The sequence below is a fragment of the Pygocentrus nattereri genome, chromosome 4, assembly GCF_015220715.1.
Source record: "Pygocentrus nattereri isolate fPygNat1 chromosome 4, fPygNat1.pri, whole genome shotgun sequence".
In the NCBI taxonomy this organism is placed as follows: domain Eukaryota; kingdom Metazoa; phylum Chordata; class Actinopteri; order Characiformes; family Serrasalmidae; genus Pygocentrus; species Pygocentrus nattereri.
The window spans coordinates 8,436,241-8,448,653 of NC_051214.1; the positions used below are offsets into that span (position 1 = coordinate 8,436,241).

Sequence of the window (12,413 nt, forward strand, 5' to 3'; positions counted from 1 at the left end):
CATACACAGACTTAAAGCATCAATGGGCTCAGGAGAGTTTGTCTGAAAGTTTATAAATTCAAAGATCAGCAAAATTAGACCAAAGCCAAAAAACATTATTGAAAAAAACCTGATTTGATGGATGACGGGTAGATTACAGCAGTGAACACCAATCCTCTTTGTGGAATGACCCCTAAACTCTGTAGATACACTAAGGAGACAGCTTGTACTTTAAAAGGGAATTCCACCACTTTTTCTTGTTCATGGTAGAAAAAGCCCAGACTGGTTTACAGTAGCGGTGACAGGAACCAGTGGTTGCTATGGCTGCAATGCAAATTTAGCCAGTTTACAAACAATGCAGAGATCCAACGTGTGCCTACTTTTGTGTTTCTATATGAAATGTTATTGATGATAAAATAGTGGATGAATGCATTATAAAAATAGTTTTAGGCTAAAGCTTATCTCAAAATGATCATAAAATAATGCCCCAGACAACAGGTAGCATATCAGTAGCCATTTCATACAATAGCTTTCTCTGAGGCGGTTTTCAGAAGCAGATATCTGGTTCCCATCACCACCACTGTGATCAGAGTCTGGAAGTTTCTCTAGAACTAAAGCATTTCACATCTGATACCTCACAATGACTTTATTTATATTTTTACAATTGATTTATGCAAAAATCTTGAAAGAATCAGTGGGATTCCCCTTAAAGTCTAATTCACAGGTGAAAAAAAAACATTCTTAATGTCAATGTAATGTTAATTTAACGCCATTTTATTCCATGTAATTTTGGACCACCTCTGTTGGTCCCTTCTTCATGATCTTCACACACCATAAAAAATATAAGGTGGTATTGAGATGGGAATTTGTGTGTGTAAAACATCTTTAGACTGTGTCAGTGTGAAGTCAGCAGCTCAGCCTCAGCGATGTCTGCTGCGTTCTTTGTCCTTTGATTTCTTAGGGCTTCGACTGCGATCCCGTTTGTGGCTCTTCTCCTTGTGCTTACCGTGTTTGTGGTGACTGTCTCTCTCTCGTTCTCTATCTCTGTCCCTCTCTCTGTCCCTATCTCTATGCCTGTCCTTCTCCCTGTCTCTGTCTCTGGAGCGAGATCGCGAACGCTGCCGGCCCTCTTTCCGGTCTCTCCGGCCTTCGTCTGAGTCCTGAAAGAGACACAAACAGACAGAGCTGTGCCGTCATCCTTCCACGTCAGTATCTCAAGACAACTCTTAACGTCACACTGATTTTCAGATTTTCATAACAAGGTGGTCTAACTACACTGCACTAAAATGCAGATGTGTGGCTAAAATTTAATCATTACTTAATTCATTGTTTCATAATTTTTTTATTTCTATTATATTTGGTATATAATTTAATTACCATTTGATTAAATTATATATATATACACATATATATACACACACACATATATATATACACACTAGTACTTTAGCTTCTAAACAGTGGCTCAGTTATTTACAGTACACACTTAAAAATTATGGTTCTTCAAGTGTTCATCAGTAAATGGTTCTATATATAACCATGAAGACTTCAAAAAGGTTTTAAATAGAAGCATCTACAGCATGTTCTCTGTCTGAAGAACCCTTTCACAATGCAAGGAATCGTTTAATCGTGCAAAGGGTCTTTGTGTTTAGGCTTCTATATAGAAACATTTTCTTTACTAAAGAATCCTTCAAGACCCATAACTTTTAAGACCGTAGGCTTAACTAGAGATGACACGATGCCACTTTTTCTATTCCAATACCAATATAGAGTATTGGCTGATACTTTATACTGAGTCAATATCTTGTCTTTTAAAAATACTAAGCTTTAAAATGCACTATTATTGGTAATGCTTTATTTGGCTAGCTCAAATTAGAGATTCTTATGTTGCATTTAACTTACATTTAATGAAATATCCATTAAATTCACCTTAATCTTCCCAAATCTTAACCTAAAACCTAAACCTTGTCCTAAACCCAACAAGCAGTTCACTTATCATGAGCAGTGAATGCTGTTTCAAGCTATGTTCGTTACAGGATTGGATCAGATTCATCCAGGATTTCAGCTTCATCTCTAGGCTTAACCAACAGTCGGCAGCTCTAAACGCTGGAAAATAGGCCTGCACATTGCAGATCATCAAAAAAAATGAAATGCAATGTTAGACAAATCAGATTATAGGCTACTGAAACCTATATTAATTAAAAGATTAGCCTAATGCCTGACATGAGGTGAGGCTTAAGCTTTAATTATTGTAGAAATATTATTAAGACTGCTGCTTTGAATCTATTACCAAACACTCATGCAGCCAACTGTTTCCATGTTTTTGAGAGACATTAAATAAAAAAATAAAAAAATCTATAAATATATAAATGATAAAATTAGAAAGCTTTGGCTGTCTGCTGAATGTCTGCACAAGTCCGTTAGTTTCTAAATTATATTTTGACTGTATACATCCACCCCAATATCTGACTAAAAGCAGAACAACACCATCATTAGGAAGCAATGCAAATTTGTTGACCACCAAAAGAGACATTCTGAGCCTGCAGCATTCAGTTTATTCAAGCTAGAGTGAGCCAAACTCAAAACGTTGTTTACTAACTTCATCTTCCAATTGGCCGATCTGTACCTTTGATTTCTTTGACTTCCTGCCATCTTCATCATCTGACTGTCGCCTCTTCTCTCGCGGTTTCCTGTCCTCCTTCCGATCGACTTGCTCCTCGTCATCATCTAGGAGAAGCTCGTAACGGGAGCTTTTGGTAAACTGTTATGGAAAACAAACCACCCAAACATTTATGACCAAAGTCCCATTCAGTCTTGATGAAATGCAGAGCTTATTTGTTCAGCCTTCTTGCCTAAGAACAGGGCTTAGAGCTGCACACTTGGGGAAATCTGGTTATTATGGGAGAATCTGGTTATTATGTTTGTTTGATGATCAACTATTCATTAATTCATTAAGCAAACAAAGCAACATTCTGTACTTTGCTGAAAGAGCTATATTCTCTGAGGTGGAAGGATACTCTTGCTTGGGTTTGGCTTTGTCTTTTAGAGCCAGTTTGGATCTGTTGTCCAGGTCTTTCTCATAGGCCTTGAAGTCATCTTTAGTGTACTTCCCACCTATACACAGACACAAAAGGTTAAATTAATGACTTAATTCAACAATCTCCCGACTGCAGACTACAGACAGCCCTAGGACTCCACAAATCTATAGCACAGAGTGGTAAGTAACCATTACACCCACATACCTTTGCCTTTCCATTTGATCTTGGACACAGACTGGCTAAAGTCCACATGGATGCGTCTGTCATCGATTAGCACGTTGTCCATCTTAAAGTACGCTTTCTCACAGTCGTCCACCTGCACACACAAGTTAGCAGTTGTATGATGACAATACCTATGAAGAGGTGACACAATGCAAAAAAACACTCAACATAACTAGAGGAAAACGAAATGTAGTAAATCAATAAATGGACAAAGCACATCTACAAATACCGGCAAAAATCTCACAAGTAGTTTCCTTCACAAGTAACCATGCTTGTGAAAACATTTCAGGCCCTGCGTGTGTACAAGTAAACATACAACACAATGTATCAACGGACTGCCTTAGGCTTGGTTTCTGAAGATGGATCATCTACATGTGATATCAATCTCAATGAATTTTATGCAGTTTTCTCAAAGGGTCAAAAATACCAGCAAAATACTGACAATGATCACAGTCCTGTAAAACCAACTGTGAGGGATCAGGCAAAATTGAGTGCATGCTGACCCCTAGCGGTCTTGGACTTAACTTACATTTAGAAGTAGATATTTGGTCACATACACTCAGCAGTCAGTGAATTTAACATTTACATTTTGGCCAATTTGTATTGAAATCGTGCAGTTTGTCATATCAAAGCAAGAAGGGCCCGAGTGATGCGCATGTGTGAGTAAACGTTACCATGACAGGGAACATCATGTGAGGTCCAGTCCGAGTGAGATGAGTTTTCAGGTAGCGCGCTCGTGTTTAATAGCTTTAAACAGAAAAACTTACTTCACATGTACTTATTAAAGAAGGCCGAGAGGAAGACGTGCTCTGAGACACATAAGCTGGATGTCTGTCCCACCGCCGTCTTTGAAAGATCAGAGCATAAACCTCGTCTCCTCTGCAGACCAGTTTCTGCTCCACCATGTTGAACGGTATAAACCTTCCGCGCATGCGCAGAACGGACTTACAAGTTCCGATTGGAGTGTAATCGGATTCCGGCGTTTACACGGATATTACTCCTCTATTTAACGGGTTATTTACAGGTTTACCCTCCTCGTTCAATCAGATAGAAACTGTATTCCGAATGGCCTCATTGGCCTGGTCTATTCTGACTGAGGTGTTTACATGGACGTATTCTATTCCGATTGAGCTATTAGTAGGATTATTAACGGATTATTAGGCTGCATGTAAACATAGCTGCAGTTACTCTGGCTAATAAAAAAAGTGTTTCATGTACTCATTTTAATAAATATCAACCATCTGGAGAATGAGCTGCAAAAATAATCAGAAGCCGCCATAAAAATTAATCTCTATGTGCTACAACCCCTGGCAAAAAGTATGGAATCACCAGTCTGGGATGAGCACTCATTCAGACATTTTATTCTGTAGAACAAACTCAGATCAAAAACATGATGCAATAATAAGGTCATTCCAAAGTGCAACTTGTTGGCTTTCAGAAACACTAAAAGAAATAAAAAAAAAACATTGTGGAAACAAAGTAAATGTTACTTTTATTGAGCAAGCACGAGGAAAAAAATATGGAATCACTCAATTCTGAGGAAAAAAATATGGAATCACTCAAATTGGAGATAGAAAATAAGGACACACCCAGTCCATTTCCTTTCCCTAAATGGACACCTGCCTCAGATTAGATCTGCTCGTTAGTCTGCAGTTAAAAACACCTGCAGTCATGACACCTTGGAGGGCTGCTGGACGAAGTGGAGTGGCAAGAACCATGGCTCCAACAAGAGAAATGTCTCTTGAAACAAAAGAGAGGATTGTGAAACTTCTTGAAGAAGGTAACTCTTCAAGAAAGAAATCGCCTAAAGGAAATGGGATTTCAATACAGGAAAGCTAAAAGAAAACCATCATTGACACCCAAACAGAAAAGAACAAGACTGCAATGGGCTAAGGAGAGGCTGACTGCATGTCAGGCAAAGGCACTGGGGAGATGACTGTTTTTAATTCTTCTATCAATGCACAAGTTTACATTGACATTTTGGACAGTTTTCTCATCCCTTCAATTGAACAGATGTTTGGAGATGATGAAATAATTTTCCAAGATGACAATGCATCGTGCCATAGGGCAAAAACAGTGAAGGCATTCCTTGGAGAACGACACATTCAGTCGATGTCATGGCCTGCAAATAGTCCAGATCTCAACCCAATTGAAAACCTGTGGTGGAAATGGGAAAAAAAATGGTCCACAAGAAGGCTCCGACCTGCAAAGCTGATCTGGCAACTGCTATCAAAGAGAGTTGGCACCAAAGTGATGAAGAATACTGTTTGTAACTCATCAAGTCCATGCCTCAGAGACTGTAAGCCATTATAAAAGCCAAAGGTGGTGCAACTAAATACTAGTGATGTATTTTAAATGTTCTTTTGTTTATCTGTTTTTCATGATTCCATATTTTTTTCCTCGTGCTTGCTCAATAAAAGTAACATTTACTTTGTTTCCACAATTTTTTTTTTTATTTCTTTTAGTGTTTCTGAAAGCCAACAAGTTGCACTTTGGAATGACCTTATTATTGCATCATGTTTTTGATCTGAGTTTGTTCTACAGAATAAAATGTCTGAATGAGTGCTCATCCCAGACTGGTGATTCCATACTTTTGCCAGGGGTTGTACTCATGATTATATTTTCACTCAGGAACTACAGCTGTGTTTTTTTTTATTCCTCTCCACAGCAGTGGTAGAATTAATAAAAGATTTGGCACAAACCTTTTCAAACTCTATGAAAGCGTAGCACAGAGATTCGCCCGTTTTCCAGTCTCTGATAATCTCACAACTGCAGACAAGCAAACAAACTCATTAGCCAGAAAAAAAACTTCATCCCTCTCTCTGTCTGACTGGATAAATATGAAAAACATAGTTTCAATTAAGGTGGATGGAAGTGGTTTTCATCATGACCTAAAAACTATGTATATAAATTAAGCAATATAAGCAAGCAATATAAAAAAGAGCCATTGTGACTTAATGATTCAACACAGCCAGTTGAGGTACTTCAGATTCAGTGTTTCACTCATCAGTAGTTTTTAAAAAAAAAAAAAAAAACAGGTCAGCGTACATGGAATTCTCTGAATTCAGTCTGACTAAAATCCATATACAGTCAGCGAACAACCTGAAAATGAACTCATAAGCAAGATTCGCAGATTTTTTAAAATCAGATTTTTCTAAGAATTAACTTATTTCAGCTCCAGAAATATCTTCATGAGTTTTCTAGGTCGATCCAACTAATTAAAAAAAATATGCTGAATCAATGAGACAAAAGCAGTGAGCACTATACCACTGGATTGGGCCAAAGCGGGAGAAGATGATCTCCAAGTCCTCATCTGTGGTGACTGGGTTCAGCTTACACACAAACAGCACGTTTTCCGGAGGCCTGATGTCTGCATCAGGCAGGTCACCCACCTAAACCACATGCACAGGGTCTTCTTTGTGATGAACACATCAAATAATAAAATCTAAGATGTTTGGGTGTCTCTCCATGTCCAGCCTGACTCACCATCTCCAAGAGTATGGCCTGAGTCTTTGCTTCCTTTTCTTTTAGTAACTCATCCAGCTCCTCAGGATCCTTCCCTTCAGCATCATCTACCACCTCATCTGCTCCAATACGGCCGCTCTGAAACACACACACACACACACACACACACACACACACACCAAAATCATTACTGAGAAACTAAGAAAAAGAGGGCCATGTTTTTTTCTCTGATGCTTCAACATCTGTTCTTTGATTTGTTTTGGTTCCTGTAGGACCAGTATTGGCCACTTGTGCCTTTGACTCACCACAGGCTGACTTCATTAAAGGCAGAACTTATTATTACAGCTCAAATTATTTGGAGTAATAATGTTCATCCTGTAATTGTGTTGAACTTCTTGTTGTGTTGAACTTGTTGTAAATGTGCTGAATTGTGTCTGAAAGATGTTTGTTTTTTTTTTAATGGTTTGAAAATGTTCAATTTCCTTTGCAATGAATCTTGTGACTGATTTTATGCATTCCATCCATCTCAAACATTCACATTTGTACTTGGTGTTTTCTCAATTGCTCTTATAAGGGCCGGCTGTATCTGAGGCTGATTCTTGCATGACTCACATGGCAACGATGTTACTGACCACAGTCTCAAGGCAAAAACACTGTTAGTTAAGACTGTAACACTGCAACGATAATACTGTTAAATCGCCAAAATCACTACGACCGCCGCTTCCTATAAACACAAAAGCATAGTACTTAGATGCACCTTAGCCTACACCTTCTACAAGTGTTGGCTTTAGGCTGTGACACTCACATCCAGCTGTTCTTTAGTGGGTTCTGGAGAGCGGTCCGGCACCGGCAGATCTGGGGGGTCATCAAACGGGTCATCCAGAATCACTGTGTGATTTATTCTGAAACCACAATCAGGGAATTGTTAAACAATTTCAGCCAGAAAAAAGGGGAACACATGAAAAACTGACCATATCACAGTAACCCTCACCCATTAGTTAATTAGGGCCAGTAAGGACTGCAGACCAGATAAAATAAAGACCTACAGTTGTTCAGATGGAGTTCAACTGGCTTTTTTAAAAAATAAAGAGAAACACTACAATATGTAGTAGAATAAATGTAATTGATTTAACCACACTAAGCATAAATATTTGAAAGGTTGATGAATTACCTCTTTTGACCATATAACAAAGTGAAAAACCCAAAGCATCAACTACATATTCTCTCTTAACTTGTCAAAATGTGATAAGGCTATATTTTCTTTTCTTTTCTACCTGATGTCCTGATAAGGAACAAAATCCTTGTCCACGAAAGCTTCGTTTATTTTGGCCAAGACATCCATGCCTTCTGTTACCTCCCCAAACACGGTGTGAACGCCATCCAAATAGTCTAGATTCTCTCCTGTAGTGATCAGAAACTGCAAAAAAAGTCAAATGTAAGCAACAAAGCAAAGCAACAAAAACTAAAACCTTTCAGAGTACCATTCAGGATATGTCCAAATAGAAACACACAAGCTATACCCAAAAAAACACATATATTTAAAAATACCTAGCAAAAATCTAATTTAATGTAACAGCTGACAGGAATAGTGTTATTATTAGTAGTATTATGTGAGCATGTGTGTCTGCAGATGTGTGAAGTGCTATACTGGTCACAGCAGGCTAGATGATAGCTTGTTGGTGGTACTTAGAAGCCCTGGGCTGACCCAAAAATGCAAGAACCACTGTGTTAATACACCAGAGTTTACATACTGGAAAGCAACCCAGCACATCAGCCAGCCATTGGCCAGCAAAAAAGCCACTGTTTTCCAGTAATGGAATCACTATGGCAATATTTACACGGCTGGATGCTGCCCATCGGTCACATACCATTGCTGATAAAAGGCATAGAAGGTAACACTTTATTTAAACTTTGCTACACAACACTGACACAACCATGCCATAAACATGTCATGATAGATGTCATATTACCATCACTGTCAACTGTCATGATAGATGTCACAATGTATTAAGGTTAACTAAAGTACACTTAGCAAAAGTCTGTATGTGACATAAGCTGTCAAAACAACCATTGTGGCATCTGTCATGATATTTAGTAATATTTAAGTAATGGTAACATGAAACTTTTAGATTCAGTTGAGCAATAGATTATGACAGCTCACAGCTGCATATGATATCTTCCATGACATATTAATGACATGGTCTATTCATGTCACGTAGCAGAGTTCAAGTGTTACCACACGGAACAACCGGACCCTCCCAACACACACATGTATACACAGCCTTACTCTTCTAGCACATCGTGGTAATAAACATTGTAGTAATGAGATGACAGAATGACTGAGTAGTAAACCTGAGAGCCATGCTGGTCACTGCCGTTGTTCACCATGGAAACGGTTCCCTTCTTCTTGTGCTTGATCCGGGGCACTTTCTCAGCATCGAAGAACCGAGCCTGATCCCCATAGAGCTTACTGTGGACAAAGACACACAACATTCAGAGCACCGAGACTTAATGTTCCACGACAAGTACCAACATTAATACTAGCTAGATTTAAAAAGGCCTGGTATAGATGGAGGAAAATGACCTACAAGTAGAGCACTCATCAAAATATTGCACATTATTATCTCTGTCATATGCTGTTAGACGTTTGTTCAGGAATATAACAGTGTCATGTTACCATTACCGGTAAAAGTCATGACAGATGCCATAATGTTTTATGTCATGGCAGCTTATGTCACATAGTAAGTCATACTGTGCCCTATTTCACGTCAACAAGTCTGCGTGACCCTAGTGAAGACTTGGATTCAGTTTGAGCAGGTTCAGAACTTTTGGGGATACATTTTGGGGATAGTTTTGCAGATTTACCCTCATAGCTTGAGTGAAAACTAAAGAAGCAACATTTGGACACCAAAATGTCTTGACTGGCTGACTACATTTGCGGTAATGTAGTAATTGTGTAAATGGCATTTTCTGTTGAGCCATTCCTTTAACAGCTAAACTGGACAAACAGTCCTTGCTTTCACTTACTTGACTCAAATGATAAAGGAGCTTCAAACAGTTCAAAAGTGGTCAAATCAAGACACAATCACAAAATGTTATTACTGACCAGAATACTGACTCTCCTCCTCGCCCCGTCCCTGTAGGGTCACCAGTTTGAATGATGAAATCTCTCTGAGAGGGAAAGAATAGACAAGCAGTGTCACTGAGTCATCACTGTACTGTTTGTTATAGCATTATAGTAAATTCATCCTCTATGTAAGTTTAACTACAAAGCTGTACATAATACATACATACAAATTTTAAGAGCATCTTCTGCTCTTCTTACCTGAACATTGTGAATGAGGCAGTAGTTGTAGAACTTGACCTTACATAGCTTTACGAAGTTTAAGCAAGCTGCCAAACAGACCAAGAACATAATATTAATGACCAGTTCAAAATGCTGTTATACAATTTACAGGACATTATCCATTCAAGCAAATTAATCTGAGTAAGCCGAGCAACGCATGGGGAACACATGAGGTTAGTCTGAATCCCAGTTCATGATAAATCATTATTATAAACTCAGTTAATTTTATAATACAGATGTAGAAAGGGACATAACGCTATTCATCGTATCAGGAGACACGGCTGGTCACGTTACTGGACTTTCATGAGCTCGACCACCCACATGCACACCCCTACTCAGGAGGCAGCTGGCTAATCAGTATTATAATGACAAGGCAACAATCAAAAGGTACCTTTAGAACGAATGGAGCACTCCAGTATTAGAACACAGTTACAGTTATCAACAGATCGGTAACTAAACACTCGGTTGTCTCTATGAGAAAAACAACAACAGCATTTATGAAAAGCAGCTCCTATCGCACTCTGTGGTGAACTAAAATGACCTAAAGCCGATCCTCTGACCAAAAGGTCATTAGAAAGCCGAAATACATGCAAGCCAACACTGCTGCACACTGAACTGACATCACCAGACTGGCAACCTCAACAAAATTCTCAACCATTCAGGACAGATTTCAAGGTTCTGCTACTAGTCTTTAAAGCTCAAAACAACCCCAAAGCACCTGGTAACATCTCAGAGTGTCTGTCTGTTTATGTTCCAGCACGTAATCTAAGATCTGCAGACAGTGGCCTTCTACAGACACCCTCTGTACAACACAGAAAACATGGAGAGGCTATTTCAGTTATTATTATAAACTGTGGAACTCAATTCCACCTTTTATTAGTCAGTCAAGCTCAGTGCTCACTATTAAGAAGCACCTGAAAACATTTCTCTATAAACTAGCATTTAACTAAAACTGAATGTCTCGTGGTGTTTATCTTTATCTCGTACTTTTATCTTCATTTTACTTCTGATTCTAACACTAATGATCTCTTCTTTTACCATGTTTTATCACCTGTCTGTAAAGCACGTTGAGCTTCCACCGGCATGAAAAGTGCAATATAAATAAAATTATTATTATTATTATTATTATTATTACTATTATTAAAAATACTTTGGCACCAGCTTAGCAGTTAGTCAGTTACCAGTTTGAGTGTCTAGTGCTGCTATGAGAGCAGTGTAGCTATACTTTACTTCATGAGACATAATTCAAACGCAAAAGAGTAAGAGCTTGTAAGTGGCACTAATATTTCGACAGCTGAAAATTCAGAGAATCCACTATTTTAACAAATAAAATTCTCAAAACCTGATAGAATTGAATTGAATTTCTCTAGTCAGCTAACCTAACCTAGCTATATCTCCAAAAGGTTTAGGTATACCCCTGTATGTATATATAGTATCTATCTATCTATCTATCTATCTATCTATCTATCTATCTATCTATCTATCTATCTATCTATATATATATATATATAAACAGATATATTTCTAAAAATGTATATTTGTTTGCACGCGCGTATTCCTACAGACAGGTCTGTTAACCGGACAACCGTCGTTTATGAATGCTAACTAACGTTAGCACTGCAGCTCTACACCAAGCCAATACGCTGCCTATTTCCCTAAAACAATACACTCCCTTATATATTTCTAAAGAGCTGACTCCATGATTTAGCTGTACTGTCTGATAAATCCCACCTTTGGGTCTCTCCTCTGTGTATAAATCCACTACAAGGTCTCCTAAAGTTGTTTCCAGCAGCACCGCCATTCTGCTTCAAACAGGCAGGGCGCGCACTGCGCATGCGCCGAAAGCTCACAAGTAAAAGCCCCCTCTAGCTTCTCCGGAGAGACCTCCTAAAACCCGAAATTCACCCAGAGTGGCTGGAAACTCTCATGCGGAGCTTATTTTACAGGCTGTTTCATTTGAAACTGTCTGTCTGTCGGGGTTTTTGCGCTTCACGCCCTGACTGTTCGCTGCTGATCTCCGTGTTACACTGAGTACCGCAGCACGCTTAATAGAGGCCCTGTGGTTCTTTGCTTGGTGAAACGGTTCTTCGGATCCAGGAGAACATGCTGTGCCTCTGTATAGAACCATTTTCAAAAAGGATCATTAGATCCAAATACAACACATTCCCCATGAATCTGAAGAACCATTTCACCATGCAAGGAGCTCTTTAAGCAGGAAATGGGTGGAGCTCAGGGGTCTAAATAGGACCATTGGCCTTTTTAAGAACCCTTAAAGAGCCTTCTTTTTTAAGAGTGACACAAAAGATGTTAATGTCATATAAATATGTTCTAAAAAGGCAAAAAAAAAACATACAGTTAAAAAT

At 38.7% G+C, this 12,413-nt stretch overlaps 1 protein-coding gene across 1 annotated transcript; it reads right to left on the minus strand.

Annotated features, from left to right (window-relative positions):
* Nucleotides 1-37: 37 nt before the first annotated feature.
* Nucleotides 38-11,885, minus strand: ppil4 (peptidylprolyl isomerase (cyclophilin)-like 4). The gene is made up of 13 exons (XM_017697749.2): nucleotides 11,782-11,885; nucleotides 10,030-10,097; nucleotides 9,811-9,875; nucleotides 9,057-9,174; nucleotides 7,979-8,121; nucleotides 7,510-7,606; nucleotides 6,726-6,842; nucleotides 6,507-6,631; nucleotides 5,942-6,008; nucleotides 3,222-3,333; nucleotides 2,997-3,093; nucleotides 2,606-2,729; nucleotides 38-1,139 (listed from the first exon to the last, which is right to left on the minus strand). Exons 1-13 carry the CDS (start codon nucleotides 11,849-11,851, stop codon nucleotides 900-902), a joined length of 1,443 nt encoding a protein of 480 aa, XP_017553238.1. The 5' UTR covers nucleotides 11,852-11,885; the 3' UTR covers nucleotides 38-899.
* Between the last annotated feature and the right edge of the window lie 528 nt (nucleotides 11,886-12,413).